General features: G+C 43.9%; 1 protein-coding gene across 7 annotated transcripts in view; it reads right to left on the bottom strand.

Annotated features, from left to right (window-relative positions):
• Dpp8 (dipeptidylpeptidase 8) overlaps positions 1–18920 on the bottom strand; it is a 55250-nt gene extending 36330 nt beyond the window's left edge. For 2 of the 7 annotated variants that reach the window (NR_172080.1, NM_001394091.1), the window contains 6 exon segments: positions 4211–4379; positions 7104–7277; positions 8695–8807; positions 13993–14265; positions 16240–16373; positions 18418–18912. Coding sequence is in view for 6 of the 7 variants with exons in the window: in NM_001394091.1 (NP_001381020.1) it covers positions 4211–4379; positions 7104–7277; positions 8695–8807; positions 13993–14265; positions 16240–16255 (745 nt within the window). In the remaining variant the exon portion in view is untranslated. 7 annotated transcript variants of the gene reach the window in all.
• Between the last annotated feature and the right edge of the window lie 2221 nt (positions 18921–21141).

Below are 21141 nucleotides of genomic sequence, written 5' to 3'. Positions count from 1 at the left end.
CTGAAACTGTACACAAACTCCCAATTAAATGCTTCCTTTCATAAGTTGGCTTGGTCCTGGCATTTCATCACAGCTATAGAACAGTAATTAAGACTGTTATTACTGTTCTTGCTATGTGATAGGCTCATCTCAGAGACTGGCCCGCCTCTGCCTCCTGAGTACTGGGAGTAACAGTGGAGACCACCGTGCTGGGTGATGCTGTGGGTCCTTTTCATCCATTCTTCTGCAGACATGTGGGCTGCTCTAGGTGACTGTGGATAAAGACGATATAAGCATTCACTCTTGCACGATAATGTCCATGGTCGTGTGCTTTCATTTCTTTTGAGCAAATATCTGAAGCAGAGTGGCTGGTCAGTGAGTGTCTAACTCTGGGAGGACGAATGTTTATCATTTTACTAACAGTGTGACAGTTCCAGCAGCTGGTTTTCTCAATCCTCTCACTTTTGTTTTGTGATACGCCTTTATGATTTTATTTTCCTTTTTAAAGAGAGAGTCTTACTATGCTGCCCAGGCTAGTCTTGAATTCCAAGGAATTGTCTCGCTTCAGCCTCCTGAGTGGTTGGACTGCAGGCACATACCACTATGCCCAGCAAACAGGTAAGATTTGAGTTTGTTTAGGTTTTTGTTGTTATTGTTGTTGTTTGTTTTTTCCTCTGGGTAGCCCTGGTATCTTCAAACGCACTTTTTAGACCAGGCTGGCCTGCCTGCCCGCCTGCCTCCCAAAATGCTGGGATTAAAGTCATGCGCCAGTACACCCAGCTTTAATCTACCGTTTCTGATCATCTGTATTCTACATTGTGTGAGATGAATGTACAGCAAGAACCAATGCTCCCTTATCCACAAATTGAGTTGGGTTCTGGGAATTCATAGTCTCTTCATACAGTGCACATCTATGATGTCTGATGTTACATAAACAGCCCCACAATCGGAAAGGCTGTAACCTAATATCCAGCAGCAAGCTGAAGGAAAGGCACACCGAGCAGGGCAAACTTTATAAATACTCTCAAGGCGGTCGGGTCAGGCTTTACTACCAAACAAGTTTTAGCACAAGCTAACGACAACAGTGTGTTCAGAGCGTTCTGAAATGTGGACTACAACTTCGTTTCCCATTTTGCTCTCCTTTAGACATGAGGACAGGGATGGGATGCTGGCTTGTATCTCTGCCACTATTACAAGTTACACACTTCCTGGGTAACTGGTATCACCTTGTCTTCCTAGCACAGGGTAACTGGGGCAGGAACCAGGAGTTATAAATTTCTCCATCATATTGAGCAAGAGCAAGCACTGACCTTGACTGACCACATTTACTTTCTAAGGCCAGCTTTCATCTCCACCTATTGATTGACACCCAGGCTGAGCATGCCCCGCCCCCCGCCCCGCCCCTTTCTCTAGAGACATCTCCAGCCTTCCTGTGCTTCAGCACCAGTCTGAACACCGCACACACTGACTCGTGAAGGCCCTGATGACCACTCAGTTGGCTCATAGTTTTACAAATGTAGAAACCAGGAGGCAAATTAACAAATGTGATGGGGTCAGAATTAGTGAATGGTGGACCCAACACTAAACTCAGATAACCTGGTGTTTTATTATTCTATGTTCTCTGCCTGTGCTCTGATCCACTATACTAATACTAGAAATAATGAATATACCACATACCTATATGTATAGTAAAGGAAAAGATGATAAAAAACTGTAACATCCTCTACAATTTTCTACTTTAAATTCTGCTAATCTTCACAAAATTCTCTGTGGAAAATCATTTTACAAAAGAAAGAAATCCAGGCATAGTGGTACACACACTATCAGTGCACTTGGGATGCAGAGGCAGGCAGATCTCTAGAGTTCTACTCTACATAGCAAGTTCTAGGACAACCAGGGCTATAAAAACAAAGAGAGAGCATGTCTCAAAAAAAAAAAAAAAAAAAAAAAAAAAAAACCAAAAAACCCAAAGACTTTAACATGCCTTACTTACAGTTTTGTGAGAGCTATGCAGTCCCAGTCTCAAATACAGTATATACTGGGTATATCCTGGGTATATACTGGGTATATCCTGGGTATATACTGATCAGTGTTTGTTAACAGCATAGAAAATGGCTTCAATTTTCAACAGATTCATTAACTAGCTGCTATTGAACATTCTTCTCACTTCCTGGTGTTAAAGGAAACTCAAGAAACACCAAAATGTGTACTTTTCCAACACTTGTCCCTATTCCTTTCTCTCTATGCTGTCCTCCAACATTGCATCACATGAGTCCAGTAATGGCAGCTGCCAAGCCTGGGTGTTGCAGTCAGTAGTATCCAAAACTATTTATATCCAGCACAACCATAGCCTCCTGGCTCAACTGCTGAAGAGCCCTCCACTGACCCTGCCAGGCCTGGACAACTGAGTGCCCCAGCACCTTCAGAGTAAGACCTTTCTCACAGCCCCCTTTCTGTACTACTTCGCTAACACACAGACATCGCTTAAGGTCAGCTCAGCTCATCCTCTGAGTTTTCCCAACTACCACTTCTCTTGGTACTCCAGTAGTCCACAACTGACTCACTCTACTCTGCTCTTAGTCATTTGCTTTGCGGCTCGTTGGTCAGCATCGCCACTGTTAGTCTGCACTGTTGCTACCATTCTCCTCTACAGTCACTAAAGGTTGGTTCCTTCAAGACCTACTCAAATATCACACGTTGCAAATGCCTAAGTCTCTTTATATAAACATCACAGTGCTTCCCCAGGCCCCAGCTGCATTCTCATGTAGACTTAGTGACATTACTTACTTACACTGTAGACAATGCACATGGCTGCTACACTATATTGCTTAGGGAATGACCAATGGTAACATCACAAATGTCTGTGTGTGTCCTTTACAGACACAGTTATCACAGCCCTAACTGCACATAACACATGAGTGAGATGTGTAGAGAATGACCCACACATTGTCGGAGAGCCTGAGGATGGAGAAAATGGTGGCAGCTACAGGAGGGCCTTCTTTCCCACACATTACTTCTTCCATGTGTACTCAGTCCAGCAATCAATTTGCGGTAAAGTCAAGTTCTGCCATTGGGAACTTTTGGTTTTGTTGTTGTTTTTGAGACAGGGTCTCACTATGTATTCCTGACTGTTCTGTAGACGAGGCTGACCTCGAATGCAGAGATCTGCCTGCCTCTTCCTGCCAGGTGTTAGAATTAAAGGCGGCAATGTGCCCAGCTGTTGTTTTTTGAGACAGCATTTGTGATGGTTTGTATACGTTTGGCCCAGGGAATGACACTCTCAGGAGGTGTGGCCTTGTTGCAGGAAGTGTGTCATTATGGGCACGGGCTTTAAAAAGACCCTCATCGTAGCTTCCTCGAAGCCAGTCTTCTCCTGTTTGCCTTCTGAACAAGATGTAGAACTCTCAGCTCTGCCTGTACCATGCCTGTTCTGGATGCTGCCATGCTTCCTACCTTGATGATAATGGACTGAGCCTCTGAACCTATAAGCCAGCCCCAATTAAATGTTGTCCTTATAAGAGTTGCCTTGGTCATGGTGTCTGTTCACAGCAGTAAACCCTGACTAAGACAGCATTGAACTTGAATTCCTCTTACCTCAGACTCCATTTGTCACTCAACAAAGCCTCCTTAAATATTTCCACAGTGCACATGATTCTACATTCCACTTTTCCTATTACAACAGTAACAGCTAAGCAGGCTCTCAAAAACTGGGAGGTTGTTTTCAGACAGGTTCTGAAGATGTGTAACTGTTTTTTCTGTTTGTATCCTCCAAACAAATCTAATATTTTTAAAATCAAAATTTCATGTAATGGCTGAGTGGTGGTAGACCATGCCTTTAATCCCAGCACTCAGGATACAGAGGCAGATGGATCTCTGAAGCCAGCCTGGTCTACAGAGAGAATTCCAGGACAGCCAGGGCTACACAGAGATACCCTGTCTCGAAAAAAAAAATTTTTTTTTTGTTTTAATGAGAAGGGTTTAAGGGGACTGGTGGCTGTCCTTCTAGGCCTAAAGAACAAGCATGGCAGAGGTGCTCTGTGTGCTTGAAAATGGCTAAGAGTGGCGTTATCTAAGGGGAGCTGACCATACATTTTCCTAAGGGGGGCTGCCCATGCATTCTCCTTCTCGCACCTTTAAAATGTTAAACACCTGAACTTAAAAATGAAGAACACCCAGCTTATGTTGCTTTCGAATCATCTCAGCAGAACCAGGCTGCAGAGCTATGCCTTACCATTGTGCACATAGGTGAGCCTCCGTTCTTCCCTGGTTACGAGGTTCGATATCCAAATATCATTGCTGTGAATGAAAGCTATCCAGTCTGGATCAGCGGGGCATAACTTTGGATCCATTCGTATATTGGGACAACTAGTTTCCACTAAATTGGGCCGTAAAGGCTGTTGCTAGAAAAGTAAACATTTTAAGTTATCAGGTTGATAAATACAAATTTTTAAGATAAATGACATTTCTAATTTAAATGTACATTGTGACAGCTGCATCCTAGAAAGAAATATTTTCAATTAGTTTAACATATTAAGGATTCTTTTAAATGATAAATGGAGGGGTTAGAGAGATGGCTCAGTGGTTAAGAGCACTGGCTGCTCTTCCAGAGGTCCTGAGTTCAATTCCCAGCAACCACATGGTGGCTCACAACCATTTGTGATGAGATCCAATGCCCTCTTCTGGTGTGTCTGAGGACAGCTATAGTGGACTTACATATAATAAATAAATAAATCTTTAAAAAATATTTAAAAATGATAAATGGAAAAGCTAAGAGTAAAAGAAGATAAAAAATAATGTACTACACACCAAAACAGCAGCATTTCACAACTTTTGCTGCTCAGTCTGTTTAATGGAGTGACTATAATCTGCTGAACTCTCTTTGAGACAGGGTCTCACTACAGCCCTTGGCTGGAACTCACTAAGTGAATATGACTGACCTCAAAGTCACAGAGATCCACTTGCTCTGCCTTGAGTACTGCACTGCTGTGTGTACTATACCAGGCTTGTTGAATATTTTTAAACACAATTTTGAAAATATCATTAAACATTTAAAAATTAATTTTATCAATAAAAGTAAGTTTGGCTATAAAATATGTAATGAGGAATGGTTAGATGGCTTAGCAGGTAAAGGCTCTTGTTGTTAAGCCCAACAACCAAGCTCAGTCCCTGGGCCCTACCTACATGGTGGAATAAGAGAACAGAGCAAGGGAGTTGTTCTCTGACCTCCACACACACACACTGAGGCATACACACATACACAATACATAAATAAGGGGAAAAATGTTTAACTTTTAAAAAAGATTCACTTTTCATTTTATGTATATAGTGTGGTGTCTGCATGTATGTCTGTGCACCACATGTGTGTCTGGTGGCTGACAAGGCCATAAAAGGGCATTATACCCCTGGGACTAGGGTTACAGACGACTATGAACTGCCATGTGGGTTCTCTCCATTGAACCTGGACTCCGGGGAAGAGCAGCCAGTGCCTTAACCACTGAGCCATCTCTCCAGCTCATCCCAAAAATTGTAATGTAATGGAAGCTAAGGTCAATACAATTCTACCAAAAGAATATTTCCAATTGTTCATAAAGAATTACTTAGAATAAAACCAAATATAAATGCATTCATTAACATAATTAGGTTTTCAGGGAAACAACAACAAAAAAATCGCCTGTGATAATATCTTTCAAAATCTCTCTCAGCACTCAGAGGAAATAGAAAACTGCCATTTCTGCATCTTCCAGCACAGAAAACATTTTGAACATTAAAAAAAAAAAATGTATCTTGGGCTGGAGAGATAGCTCAGTGGTTAAGAGCACTATTTGTTCTTCCAGAGGTCATGAGTTCAATTCCCAGCAGCCACATGGTGCCTCACAACCATCTGTAATGGGATCCGATGCCCTCTTCAAGAGTGTCAGCGACAGGATGCTCATATACATTAAGTAAAGAAATCTTTTTTAAAAAGGTAACTTAGGCATAAAGAACATATACCGCTCTTGCTGACGACCCACTTTCAGACGGTTCACAACTACCTGCAACTCCAGCTCCAGGGAGGCTACACCTCTAACCTGAGAGCACCAGCACACACACGCGAGCGCGCGCGCACACACGCGCACACACACACACACACACACACACGCGCGCGCGCGCGCGCGCGCGGATACACATACATACACACAGATACACATACACACAGATACACATACACACAAAGATACACATACACACATACAGATACACACAAAGATACACATACAAATATAAACACACATGCGCACACCCATTCACATACACACCATACTATAGAGAGAGATTAAATCTAAGAAAACATTGTATCTTTTTATCATTGGAAAAATGATTAACCTCTTTTTTAACAAAAAATGTTTATTTTTATCGTTTTTAACTGTGCACACGTGTCTCTGTGTGTTTGGGGTTGTGCATGTGAGTGCATGAGCCTGCAGAAGCCAGGGATGCCCTGGAGCTGAAGTTGCCGTAGCTGCGAGCGCCTGTTATATGTGCTGAGAACTGAGCCGCCATTCGTCCAGTGCCCATCTGCTTTCTGTTTGCTTCTTTAAGATTTTACTTATAACCTTTATTTTCTGTGCATGGGTATTCTGCCTGCATGTGCGTCTGCACCACTTGCATGCCTGGTACTCAAAGAGGCCAGAAGAGGGTGTTAGATCCCCTAGGACTATGCCCACCATGTAGGTGCTGGAAATTAAACAGCTAGCATTTTTAACTGCCCAGCCATTCTTCCTAGTCCCAAACTATCAACTCTTAAAGTTAAAAACTAAAATTAAAGGCTGGAGAGATGGCTCATAAGTTAAGAGCACTGACTGTTCTTCCAAAGAACCTAGGTTCAATTCCCAGCACCCACATAGCAGCTCACACCTGTCCATAACTCCAAGGTCTGACACCTTCCCACAGACATACATGTGTGAAGCAGGCAAAACACCAATACCTATAAAATAAAAATAAATTATTAAAGTTTTTAAAAAACATAATAATTTTTTAGCTGTAATAAACTGACCATTTTGTTTGACCTTAATTTCCTTTCTGATTTTGGTACAAATTCTCTTTAGGATCTCAGAACAGTTAACACAGTTACAGTAACTGCAGCTTACTGTGAACCCATGTGGTCCTCCATCTTTGATGTGGTAAATGCCGCTGCCAGCTTGAAACAGGAATGTCCCACTTCCCGGGTGGTAATCATAAGCTGCGATCCCCACAGTCCCGATGCGCTTTCTTTCTCTGAGTAGCTCTTCCTCTCGAGAATACATCCCATAGTCTAGTGTTGCCTAGGACAAAAGGAAAGTTATCCACTGCAGTTTCCTAACAACTGGTCTTCGAAGTTCACTGAAATCCTAGCATCTCTACTGTTCACATCCACTGTAACTCAAAAGCCGCAAGCAGCTCTAACCACATTTATTTCACAAAGTCTGAAGTTGTAGTATAGAACCATTTAATCACTATTGCATAACTAGAAAACAAGAATAAGCCAGTTGTGGAGGTGCTCACCTTAAATCCCAGCACTTAGGAGGCAGATCTCTGAGTTTGAGACCAGCCTGGTCTATAGAGAGTTCCAGGACAGCCAGGGCTACACAGAGAAACCCTGTCTCAAAAAAGGAGGAGGAGGAGGAGAAGGAGGAGGAAGAGGAGGAGGAGGAGGAGGAGGAAGAAGAGGAGGAGGAAGAGGAGGAAGAGGAGGAGGAGGAAGAGGAGGAAGAGGAGAAAGAGGAGGAGGAGGAGGAGGAGGAGGTAGAGGAGGAGGGGGAAGAGGAGGAGGAGGAGGGGGAGGAGGGGGAGGAAGAAGAAGAAGAAGAGGAGGAGGAGGAGGTAGAAGAGGAGGAGGAGGAGGAGGAGGTGGAAGAGGAGGAGGAAGAGGAGGAGGTAGAAGAGGAGGAGGAGGAGGAGGACGATGACGACGACAAGAAAACAAAAATAAAGCCCATCATCTCAGTAGTCAAGGCCCTCTGCCCTCTATAGGTAGCCATGATTCAGTAGTTTTGCACAGTTAGTTGTAGAGCAGAGATCTCCCCAGCTACCTTAGTAGGGATTGGACATAGTAGCCCAGCATACCCTAAGCAAGCCGAGAGAACAGACTGTTTTGTGTGGAGGTGGAGGTGGGGGATAGTAGGTAGCTTTGCCTTTCTGCTTCTACACCTCCTGAGTACTAGAATTACAGGTATCTATCAAGTTCCAGGAGGCAGAGGCAAGAGACCACCAGAAGCGCAAGGCCAGCCTGATCTGCATAGTGAGACTTTGCCTCAAAAACTAACTAACTAAAGACAAAATCGGGCTGGAGGGCTGGCTCGGTGGTTAGATTATTTGTTACTCAGCCAGAGGGCCTGAGTTTGATTGCCAGTACCACATCAGAGGGCTCACAACCATCTGTAATTTCAGTTCCAGAGGATCCAGTACCCTCTTCTGACACCTATGCATACCAGGCATATGTGTGGTGCATAAACATTCATAAACACAAACCAAAACATTTAAAATAAGTGAAACAAAACACCAAAATATTGAATTATAACAGCCTATGATTTTAGATACAGAAACTTAGTAACTTAAAAATCATACATGTAAAAGCAATGAAATGTTTTAATCCCTTTTTATTCACATCTACTTAAAATATAAAACCCTAGAAGAAGGTCTTCCCAGAAATAAATGAAGAAATAGAAACCAAATCATAGAAATTAGAATACTTGTTCCTACCTGAAAAAGATCCAAAAGAGGCTTCCAAGAAAGCATTAAGACTGCTGCTCTGTTGATGGTTTTAGGGATTTCAGAATAAAATAGTGTATTTTCTCTGTTCTCACCAGACATGGCTATAAGGAAGAAATAAAAACAAAACCCACATTATTATTTTGTAATACTGTCCTTGTTACAGTAACAGTGGTAAATACATAACATCTTCTACACATTACCATAGTTTCCACTCCACAGGAACCAAAATGATGTTACTAAGTAGGGTATGCACATGCTTCATGCCCTGGAGATTTCCTTGAATAAAAACAATGTTTCAAGCTAGGTATGGTGGCAACTGCCTATAATGGAAGAGCTCAGGAGTTAGACTTAGGAGAATCAGGATTTTGAGGCCAGCCTGGGCTAACTGAAGTCTTGTCTCAAAAAAAACTAAGAAAAACAAGACTGCCAAAGCTTCTAACAGTGTCAGGCCTGTGTCTACAATCTTGGCTCTCAGGAGGCAGGACTGTGAGCTGGAGGCCAGTTTGAGCAGATTGAAGAGGCTCTGTCTCAAAAAACTAAGCAAGAGGTAAATATAAAACAACTCCCTGGGTTAGACAGATGGTTTAGTGCTTAAGAACACTGACTGCTCTGCTCTTTCAGAGGTCCCGAGTTCAAATCCCAGCAACCACATGGTGGCTCACGACCATCTGTAATGAGATCTGATGCCCTCTTCTGGTGTGTCTGAAGACAGTTACTCACACTCACTCTCTCTCTCTCTCTCTCTCCACACACACACACACACACACACACACACACACACACACACACACACACAAACTCCCCAAAGTTTCACAGAAAACACTCAGGTTTCATCCTGATACTAAAACTCTATGGCGGCAGGCACAGCATTCATAGATGTATAACACACATGTGTAGGTACCCAATGAGCCCAGAAGAGGGCGCCACATCTCCTGGAGCTGGAATTACTGGGGGGTGTGATGAACCTGAGGATGTGGGTTCTATGAACTGAATGAGGGTCCTACAGAAGAGCAGCAAGTACCCTGAGCTTACTTAACTCAGATAACTTTGATATTTAGATTTTAGTCCATCTCAAGACAAAACTATTAAAGCATAAAGACAACGTAAGAGTTAAGACAACTGTCATTTTTTGGCTTTGTTGTTAGTTTCTATTAACAACAGTGTGACTTCAGACTTGAAAATTTCTTCTCTTTTTTAACTACCTAAATTGTACTTAGAAACAAACAAGTTTAAGTTAATTCTAGTTTTTCTTCATTATAAAGTTCTGTGACTGTAAACACAATTATTTTTGGAATTCCGAATGAAAGTATACTTAGTGAAATGACAGGATCTGATGTGTGCTTTGCTGAACGTCTTTTGCTTTACTGGAGAAGGGAAAAGAAAAGAGGTCTAACCCAACTGGAGCCAGGTCTATCTGAAGAAACACAATGTGACTGAAGTGGCACCCATCAGGGCGGCATGGAACGGAATACATGCGGAACAGACTAGAAACACTCTAACCATGAAGGTGAAGCCAAAACAAAACTGAACACGCACTGCACAGTCACAGGAACCAGAGTTCCAATGCCGGCACCCACGTGACAAGTCAGTGTCCTGCTCACACAGGAGCAAGTGTGCGCACACTGCCTTGACAAACGAATGCATGCACACGACACGCAGATCTGAATGGTGCACACACACACACACTCAGGCATGCACGCAGGTAGACCTGAAAGGGAGAAACGTTGTCTTCCTACTGAAAGGTGCTGTACAACCTGCTTTTGAAGAGCCAGGGAGACACAAGAAAGGAGCAAGTGAACCACAGACAAAACAAAATCTAGGTGGAAGGGATCCTAAGCATGGAGCAAAAGCTACTACACAGAAAACACAAAACTGAAAAAGTCATCCACAGTGGAGCACTATTAATTCCCGATTTAGAATGTTGAGGCAGGAGGATTATGAGTTTTAAAATATCTTAAAAGACTCAACTCATTACTCCACTCATTTTCCTAGGAGGCCCGTGTGGCACCTTCCTGCTCAGTGACCTTTCCCAGTCTGCGTGGAGGCTGGTGTGGCGAGACCTGCGGCCTTGAACTTGCTGAGCTACTTAAAAGTCTTCTAAAGAATGCCCAGGTCCCTGTGAAACAATATTATACCAGGTTTACTGGTAAAGTTGAGTAGGAATGGGGTTAATGGCCTTCATCCTTCATAAAATCAAGAGTGCTGACCAAAAAAGCAAAGTTTTGAAAGGCTCCTGTCCTGCCCCTGCCCTCGGCCTCCATTAAACTGTCCCCTGAGCCCACTCAAGATGAATTGTGCAAGCAAAACTTAAGCCCTTTATGCTAGATGGGAACATGGAATGTTGCTGTATACTCCAGGTACCATTTATGACGTGGCATTGATAAATGTATCTGAAATGCAAAAATGACTCACCTCAAAAAAACAAACAAACCAAAAAAACCAAAACCAAAACCAAAACCAAACCAAACCAAAACAACAACAACAACAACAACAACAAAACAAGCCAGGGACCCGGTGAAGTGGTACACATCTTTTTTTTTTTTTTTTTTTTTTTTTGGTTCTTTTTTTTGGAGCTGGGGACCAAACCCAGGGCCTTGCGCTTCCTAGGTAAGCGCTCTACCACTGAGCTAAATTCCCAGCCCCAGTGGTACACATCTTTAATTCCAGCATTTGGGAGTCTGGGAGTTTGAGGCCACTTGGTCTACAGGGTGGGTTCCTGGACAGCTAGAGCTACACTGAGAAATTCTGTCTCAAAAACAAAGCAAAACAAAACAAACAAAAACAGACAGGCAGGCAGACAGACAAAAATCCCAGCAGAAAATACTGTAATGAATAAATTCCCTCATCATACAAAATGCTTCTAAACATTAAAAAACCACAACCAGGGCTGAGTGTCATAGCACATGCTTTTAATCCCAGCACTTGGGAGGGAGAGGCAGGAAAAGGCAGATCTCTGTGGATTTAAGGCCAGCCTGGTCTACATGGAAAGTTCCTGGCAAGTCAGGACTACATAGTGAGACCCTGACCCTACCCCCACCAAAAAAGTACCGTAACTGGTATGGTGATGCTCCATGTACTGAGTATGTGGAAGGCGGAGGCAAGAGGATCAGCACATCAACTGTGGGTTAGAGGTCTTGTGGAGATGACTGAACAGAAATACCAACTCCACAGCCTCTTTGTAGGAGACATTCAGCAATATCAATAAAAAATCAGAATATGTTCTTTAAGAAATTCCACTGTCGGGGTTGGGGATTTAGCTCAGTGGTAGAGTGCTTGCCTAGCAAGCGCAAGGCCCTGGGTTCGGTCCCCAGCTCCGAAAAAAAGAAAAGGGAAAAAAAAAAAAAGAAATTCCACTGTCAGGAATGACTAAGACAGTGACTAGGACGGTTTCTGTCCTGATTTTTTGTGAAAATTAGATTATTAGCCCTGTTTGCGCGCACGCACACATGCACAGAGTAGGGAATCAGGAAAATATAACTGCTCATTACGAGGCAATTATAGAACAAAATATTCTGAAAGTTAAAAAAAGAACCAATCTTCAATTATGATGTGAACTCTAGGAAATGTCTCTAAAACACACATGCAATAATTAATAAGGAATGAGGCTAGCAAGATGCACAGCTGGGGCTATTTGAGATTCACAGGGTAGCCAGGGTGTGAGGGTTTCATTCATCAAAATTCCGTGGAGCTGAAGAAGTGCACCCGACCTGCCCTGTCTAATCAGAGAATATTCGGAGGTTCCGCCAAGATCTAGGCCCTCTATGCTTTTGGCCAAGAGAAGAACGTGTCTCTGAACAACCTGAGTGCTGATGATGTACCAGAGCCTGGAGAATGTGCAGTGTGGCAAAGCCTGAAGTGTCTCCACTGAGGATTGTGAGCGAGCACCGGGACCTGCACTCTACTGGTCTGAAGGCCATGTGTGGAAATGTGTCTTCTGTTCCTCATAAAGCTTATGCTGTACCAAAAAATGTTATAAGGGGGGTGGAGGGTTGACACCCAGAAGGGGCTTCCTCTTCTCAAAAGAAAAGGGAAAAAAGAAGGGAAAGGGGGGTGGGGGAGGACTTGCATGAGGGGGTACTGGGAGAGGAAGGGCTGATATTGGGTTATAAAGGTAATAAATAAATAAACTCTTTCCGATGATGATGATGATGACAATGAATGAATGAAAGAAACTTAAATGGGCAGCTATTCTGAAGGAGGAAACTTCTTTTGAGTCAGGAACTTGCTATTTGTAGCACAAGCTGCCCTTGAACTCATGATCCTCCTGCTTCAGTCTCATCCTGTGTCCAGACTTTTTTCCTAATAGAAAAGTAGATTAGGAGAGGCCATCCAGATGGCTCAGTAGGAAAAGTCACTTACTGCCAAGCCCGACCATCTGAGTTCAATCTTTTGAGAGCCACATGGTAGGACAGAACCAACTCTTTTTTTTTTTAAGGTTTATTTATATGCGAGTACACTGTACTTGGTCTTCAGATACTTCAGAAGAGAGCATCCCATTACAGATTGTTGTGGGCCACCATGTGGTTGCTGGGAGTTGAACTGAGAACCTCTGGAAGAGCAGTCAGTGCTCTTAACCACTGAGCCATCTTTCCGGCCCCAGAACCAACTCTTACAGGTAGTCCTTGGACTGTCTCATGGGTGCTGTGGTATATGCACATGCACACACATACATAAGTAAATAAATGCATTTAATAAAAAGGAAATAAAAGACCTAATGACACACTTGCAACCACAACAAGGAAGTTCAGAGGCTGTGGGGTGACTCAGGAATGGAATGTGTATGTTCGTAACATGCACAGGGCCTTGAGTTCAATCCCCAGCACAGAAAAGGAAAAACATTAAGTGGACTGATATATTTAATGTGGTCAGATCTTAAGCATGGAATAAATGGCCAGGAAGAAGAGACCAAGACTTGGTTTAAAACAGTGGAAGCTGTAGCTGCCAAGGACAGGCGCACACTAAAGGGTTTACAATTTGTTCTTATCTGACCATCCACAGGAAAAACATTTCAAACCAGCTTTAATCACTGTAATCAAGTCTTAGGTTAACTTCATCTTTGTCAAAAAGATCATGCTCAATTACTTGCTGCCTGCAAGTAAAAATACCTAATGAAATGAATCAAAATTAGCATGGCTATTGAACAGAAGTTCTTCAAATTAAAAGTGATTTTTTTTTTTCCCTTTAAAAGAAACAAGTCACGGATTTGCTTATTAGCAAAGTCGATTCTGAATTACAGTAAGCTCTCACACCCGAGGTGTGTCCTCGCTGAGAGTGCAACGTACTCACCCAGATAGTAGACCCTGTCTGAGTGAGGTCCATCTGGATCCGCCCTCTTCACAAACATAAAGTCATGTGGCGCCTTAGCCATCATGTAGCCATGATATTTTCTGGTATCAGTGAGCAGCTTTTTCAGCTGACTCCAAGAATACCGTTCGACATAAAAAGGCTCCAGTTTGGGTCGATCCTGTGATTCACCATTTCCCTCCTCACACTCTGCAGTTTCAAATATCTCGACACCCAGCTGCTCTGTTTCCATTGCTGCTGCCATGTTGCATCTTCCTGGGAAAACAAGGCACAAAAGGCTGTTTACAGGACCGTCTTCTATCATATTATTACAACGGCCAAGTAAATAAATAATATGCCTTTCAGCACAACTGTAATGAAACCTAATAAGAAAAGCAGTAATGGCGTCCCCCACCTCCACCTCTGTGCTCAGTTCCAAAAAGGATTTTTTTTTTTTTAAATTGAGGTCATGTCAATTTCACAGTGACTATAAATCCCTTTGGGAACTTTTTATAAAAGGCTCTCCTTGGGTATCTCCTGCCAAAATTCCTTTTCCTTTCCCACACTGGAAGGAAACAGGCCGTGTGCCAGTTGGCTGTTACATTCCACTCCAGAGCATGTCAATAGTGAAGCTATGTGCCAGAGGAGGTAAGTGTTTTTGCATTTTAAAAAGTAACACATCTAACAAATGCTGATTGCTCTGTTTCTAATGTAACAAATTAGAACGGTAACAACATTGTTACAATGAAATTTTAACAACCTGGGGCAGTAACCTAAGAAAATGCCTTGTTTGCTCTTATGAGAGAGGGACTCCTGACAACCAAACACAGCCTGACACATTCTGAACTTCCTGCTCTTCTCCAGGCACTATCAAGTACTCGTGATACTTAGTGTTCACTGATGGTTACATGACTAGTCTTCCTGATGATGTAACTTCCTACTCAGAAAAGGAAAAGGCTGTCTGTAAGTGGCTTTAATGAATCTAAGTGATCAGTGAAGAAAGCATATTGCATTCACATCAGCATTTTATAAGTCCATATCCAATTTGCCAGTTCAACACCATAATAATTTAATAGCCTTGAAAACTGATTATACTTATTTTACAAACCCAGAAGATACACTTTTCCTCTTGATCTTTTCTGATATTTAAACAGAACATGAGCAAAGTATGAGAAAAAGATAAATACAACAAGAAGGCTATCAGGAAACCATATAGAGATGTTGCTCAGTGGTGGGTTCAATCGCAGTTCCACAAACTAAAACAAATTACATTGTAACCATTTCACATAACCATTAACTACTTCTCCAACAATCAATACATAGCTGTGTATTTAAGATGATGTCTTTCTTTTAAAGCTCTGCTTTGCAGTTAACATCAATCCATGCTAAGAAGTTACCTGCAATGTAAGTAATCGGAAGGTGCAAGCTGTGAGTCAGTTCACCTAACCTGAATTACTGGTATGCAAAAGTGCTGACCTATGCACAGTGGGGCGTTGTATCATTTTCTGTACATGATACTATCACTCAATGTAACAATAACAAAATAGTACAAATACTGTTACATTGGGTATAGTTGTAACACTCTCATTGGGCATCCAGGGCTCCACTGACTAAAATCCAGCAGAGAATTGGGTTTTGAGACCAACTGGGACTCAGAGTATCAGGTGGCAGTACCTGAGAGTGGTGGCTGTTGGCCCAACTAAAAGCTAGAAGGCCTACTTTCAATCAAGTATGTCAAAGGACCTAGTTTTCTGATGGAGCAAGGGACTAAAATGAAAAGAATCTATACCAATCCAATTCAGTTTTCTTAAGTGGGAAATCCTATCGCTCCTCTACCCCTTGCAAGCACAAGGCCAAGGAACAGAAAAGAGCAGCTCAGTAGACTTCCAGAGTTTTACTGCCCAGCTGGAGTCATTAATAACTTGAGAGTCCTTCTATCTAAAAACTCACGTCAACTTCTATTTAAAAACTGGAAATTTCTGAACTGTGCTAGTCTCCACACATACACACACTGTACAGTTTAAATGACATTCTGCCACTGTTGACAGTAAATATTCTGTGCGACATAGGTTGTGCAATTTTCACAACTGTTTAACTAGTTTCCAGGATTCCCCGATACTCTCTATATACAAATATATCCTCAAAACATGTGGCCTGAATTTTCTAAAACAGGGTCCTATCCATCCTCAACATAATGCGTACATCTCACAGCCCCACCCTCTCCACTTCTGGACCTTCCCTGGTGCCTACCTGATGGTATTTTCATCTGCTCAGATCTCTACTTTCAAAGAGATCATTTTCACCTGGCCCAACTTTAAGCACAGATCTCTCCGTTCATCCTGATCTCTTCTCACAGGAATCTTTCCTTTTCTCACCATCCAATCCTGCTTACCAGATAAGAGATGTTGATCATTAAAATGGACCATATATGGTCAAAAAATAAGCCTAAAAACCCCCAAATATTTAACTGATAGATTTCCTGTTAGTGTAATATATGCCTGAATTCTTTTGGATCTCCAATTTGTCAAAACTGTTATGTTGATAGGTCTTACAAACCCCAGGCAGGTCTTGAATTCTTAGTCCTCCTGCTTCAGCTTCCTGAGTGCTGAAATCGCAGACCTTTGCTAACGAGCTCAGCCCTAAAATTACTTTCTCCAGAAACATATAACTCAAATTGAGTAGCTAAGTTCTGACAGGAGGTGTAAATCTTGATGCCCAGACACATTAAAGGGAAAATTATAGGTTTGAAAAATTGCAAAAGTGGGCCAGAGATGGCTCAGCAGTTAAGAGTTAATAATGCTAGTGCAGAGGCCCCAAGTTTGGTTCCCAGTAGCCATTTCTGGCTGCTTACAACCACCCATAAGACCAGTTCTCAGGGGGGTCCAATACCTCTGGTTTCTATAGGAACTGCACTCACATGCACATACCCTCACACATACACACACATGCCTTTTTTAAAAGGCATGTAGATGTGAGGTGTCAAATGTAAAGCCTTGAATTTGGCAGATGTAATTTATCTCTAGGGCCAGGGAATTGGTTCAAAAGGTAAAAGCCCTTGTGGCAGAAGTCTGAGGATCCTCGGAAAGCCAGGAAAGCATTGGAGCGTCTGTCAACCGAGCACCCCTAATGCGACAAGGGAGGCAGAGAGAGGAGAATCGGCTTAGCCTGGAGTACGCAGCAATCGAGACTCTGCCTCAACGAAGTGGAAAGGGAGGACTCCCAAAAGTTATCCTCACGATCCCCAAGACATGTGCATGTAGAGCCGCGAGCACACACAAGCACACACACACAAAGATAGAATTTATTTCTATGTGCCTATGTTCCTTTTACATAAAGTCATATCAAGCTGGTGAGAGAATAAATTCAGTACAATGGAGTGTGCATTATGGGCCATTGTTTGCAGAAAGGGAACTTGAATTTAATCAACTAAATTGTGTTCACTTTTCCGTTTGTAGGCAGCGTCTCTCTGTAGCCGAGGCTAGTCTTGAACTCAAGATCCTCTTGCCTCAGCCTCACAAATGCTAGGGTTACAGGTATGCACCACTACAGCCAGCTAGAATTTTTGACAAAGATGTCCTATTCGTTTAAAGTGTATTCCATTTTTGCCTTCTTTTTCTTGCCATAATATTGAAAATAAGTGAGATAAGTAGTTTTTCTTTTCTTTTCTTTTTTTTTCGGAGCTGGGGACCAAACCCAGGGCCTTGCGCTTGCTAGGGAAGCGCTCTACCACTGAGTTAAATCCCCAACCCCCACAAGTAGCTTTTCTAAAAAGAAAAAAAAAAATAATCACGAAGCCAGTTGATAGTCTAGCTTAGGAAAAAAATGTGTGTGTTATTTTGCAACAATAAATTGCATGTTGTTAACAGTTTAGACTCCAAGCTCTGTATGCCACATAGAGGTGAGGGAGCTATGTGGCAAGCGGGGGTAAAAAATGTTAGTAGCAATTGGCTAAGAGTCAAGACACCTCCCCAAAGTGCGAAGCCCCTCATTCCGAGAATGACATATTGGATTAAAAAGAGCTTCGGGATTCTTGGGGTGGGGTCTACAGAAATGGCATCCCGTAGCTTTTTACAGTAAAGACCAATCAGTCGTCTAGACCCTGCACACCTCACTGGAGCCTAGCCTTTTCACTCTTCGGTGTCTACAGCTGAGAAAGTTTATCGAGGTAAGGGCTTGAAAGCTATGAATGAGGAAGGAGAGGTGTGGCAGCGAATGTGGCGCGAGAAGAAAGTAGGAACAGCAAGGCTTAGTTAAAGAGGATGAGCAAGCTGGACAGGAAGGGCAAGGACCCTGTAGCGAATGGGTGGAACAGAATGGCAGCGAGACAGAGAGAGCGGAAGAATGGATCTAGAGTGAAGCAGGAGGAAGGAACACCGGCTGGGGAAAAGCAGCGAGTCCAAAGGTGAATCCCATCCGCCACTGGCGGACCTCAGGCGAACCCCTTCGCCTCTGCGGATTTCCGTTTCCTCCTCCGTAAGCCCGGACCGTCCCCGGCATCCCAACCCGAGCCAGGCTCTATCAAGATAACGGACGTGCGAGTCCGAGCGGGCAGCAGCCAGCGTTCAGGGGCGCCTAGCGAACGTTGGCGGCCTCGCAATCAGAGTGTGCGCTTCCTCTTCCGGCCAACGGGGCCCAGCCGCCCGCTCTCCCTGCGGGAGCGGCCCGAGGGCGGCCGGCCGGAGCGCCGTGGCCTCGCGGGCGCAGGGGAGGGAGAGCGGGCGGATACTGCACCTTCCCCCGGGCCCGCCCGGACCGTCCCGATGCGCTATGGAGCGGGCCTACGCCGCTTCATGCCGCGCCGCCTCCGCTCCCGTCGGGGCCACAGCAGCTTCCTCGGCGGCGGCCCCCGCGGCACCCAGGCGGCGAACGAAGGGACTTAAAAGCGGCGGCGGAGAAGACAGCACCGGAGGCCTCGGCACTTCCGGTTCCTCGAGCCCCGCCCTCCGACAGAGGAAGGCTAGCGGCCGGACCAAGAAAGGATGACTCTCACCTCCGCGCGCGAGCAGGCCCTACAGCGCCCCCGAGCGGCGGGAGGAGGCGCGCCAAATGGACTGTCTTACGGGGGTGGGGGGTAGCGGGGCGGGGTTTCCAAAAGAAATCAACAGACTTTCACTCCACCTCTGTTGGCTACTCAAAGTAGATAAACTCCCTGTTCACCGGCCGGTGAGATGGTTCAGTAGGTACAGGCACTTGAGCCTACAAGATTTCCGAAAGAGCAAACCAGGTCCAGCAGGCTGTCATCCAAACACACACACTCTCTCTCTCTCTCTCTCTCTCTCTCTCTCTCTCTCTCTCTCTCTCTCTCTCTCTCACACACACACACACACACACATTGCATTAGAGTGGAAAGCCAAAATTCCCACCTTTTTGAGATGCCAGAGGCCAACTATAATTTTGGAGACCTCAGCATTACAGTTATGATGGGGAGGAAAACACGTGAATTTGGATACAGAAATCTGTCTTTTTTTTAAACTATTATTTATTTATTTATTTATTTATTTATTTATTTATTTATTTATTTATTTTAGATATATGAGTGCTCTATGGGCATGTGCACCTGCATGCCAGAAGAGGGCATCAGATTTCATTACCGATGGTTGTGAGCCACCGATGGTTGCTAAGGATTGAACTCTGGACCTCTGGAAGAGCAGCTAGCGCTCTTAACCTCTGAACCATCTCTCCAGCCTCCAGAACTTTGTCTTGAATGTTTAAGATCTTTAGTAGACCACCCATTCTTTTTCAGGTTAGGGCCTTCTCTCTGTAAATGGATATAACAACTCGTTCTTTAGTTGTGATGAAAGAGAACAATGTCTGTGACACTGAGATATGAAAGATAGAGAAGTAAGGCCCGGAGGGCTGTCACACCCCGAGGCCTTGACCCATCATTTGCTTACTAATCTGCATTGTACATTAGCTGAGGGAAAGAGAAGAACAGTAGTGAGGTAGCTGGGGAAGTAGGCGGAGGCCGGATTGGTGGAGAAGCTACCCCCACCCCCCCCCATTCCTGTTACCTTTGGGAAGTGTGTGTCATTGGAATTAGTGGCACTAAGAAAGGATCCACAGGCACCGTGTCCCACTGCAGTGTGTATTGGCGCACTGTAGGGTTAAAGGAGTCTTCACTCTAATTTTTTTTAATTTTTTTAATTCCCTAAAAGAACAGTGGTTTTCTCTAAGTATCCCACTTGACATCTCTGACCTGAGAGCAGGTTTTGAGACTTTACACTGTTGCTGACACTGTTCTCAAATCTGGGCCCACAAAGAGTGAGGAAAAAGGACAAATTTCCTGATTTTTGTGCAGTTTGCATTCTCATAGTGAATTAGAAAACAGGTCTGGTGGTACAGGCTGGAAATTCCAGTACTCAGGAAGTTGAAGCAGGAGGATTCTAAGTTCAGGACAAGTCTGGACAACTTAGTGAGAGAGTCAGACTCGGATGTGTAAGTTTTCAGAGTTATTTTTTCTCCCCTGTGCCACGGTTAAGTTGAGCAAACAAACCCTCCCTTGGCTAGGAATGTAGCTTAGTGGTAGGACAGGTGCTACCCAGCAGGGTGTGGCGGTTCGCACCTGCAGTTCCCCATTGGGAAACTAGATCAGAGGACTGCTGGGAGTATGAGGTTAGCCTAAGCTATCCAGTGAGATGGAGGCCAGCCTATCGTATCTAGTGCATTCTGGAGCAGACTAGCCTTGCTACAGAGTGTGGCCATGTCTCAAGCTCCTCTTTTTTTCCCTCACAGAAAGGTGCTTGGCACATCTGTAGCCCTGGGCTCAATCCCTCAGCCCCGAGACTTACAAACCACTCAAAGTCTGATGACGCTGTGAGGCAATGTCTGCAGCACAGCATCTTGGCAACAGCACTTGCATCCCTACAGCTGCAGAGCGAGGTTCTAGCCAGAGCTTATCTGGAGAGTGTAGGAGATTCGTGAGGAGTTCCAAGCAGTCTCCCCTGGGAAACTGTTAGAAAGATAACTTCTCTCCCTGCAGCTTTCTATAACCTATGGCTTTCTTTCCCCTTTGCCAAGAACATAAAAGCTGCTTAGCACAATCAAGAATTGTCTCTTCAGTGGTAGGTGTCCCATAGCTCCCGCCTCAGGGGCTGGTGTCCCATAGTTCATGTCTCAGGGGCTGGTGTCCCATAGCTCATGTCTCAGGGGCTG

This window comes from Rattus norvegicus, chromosome 8 (assembly GCF_021556685.1).
Source record: "Rattus norvegicus strain SHRSP/BbbUtx chromosome 8, alternate assembly SHRSP_T2T, whole genome shotgun sequence".
Classification (NCBI taxonomy): Eukaryota; Metazoa; Chordata; class Mammalia; order Rodentia; family Muridae; genus Rattus; species Rattus norvegicus.
This window is presented reverse-complemented; position numbering and strand designations above follow the sequence as displayed.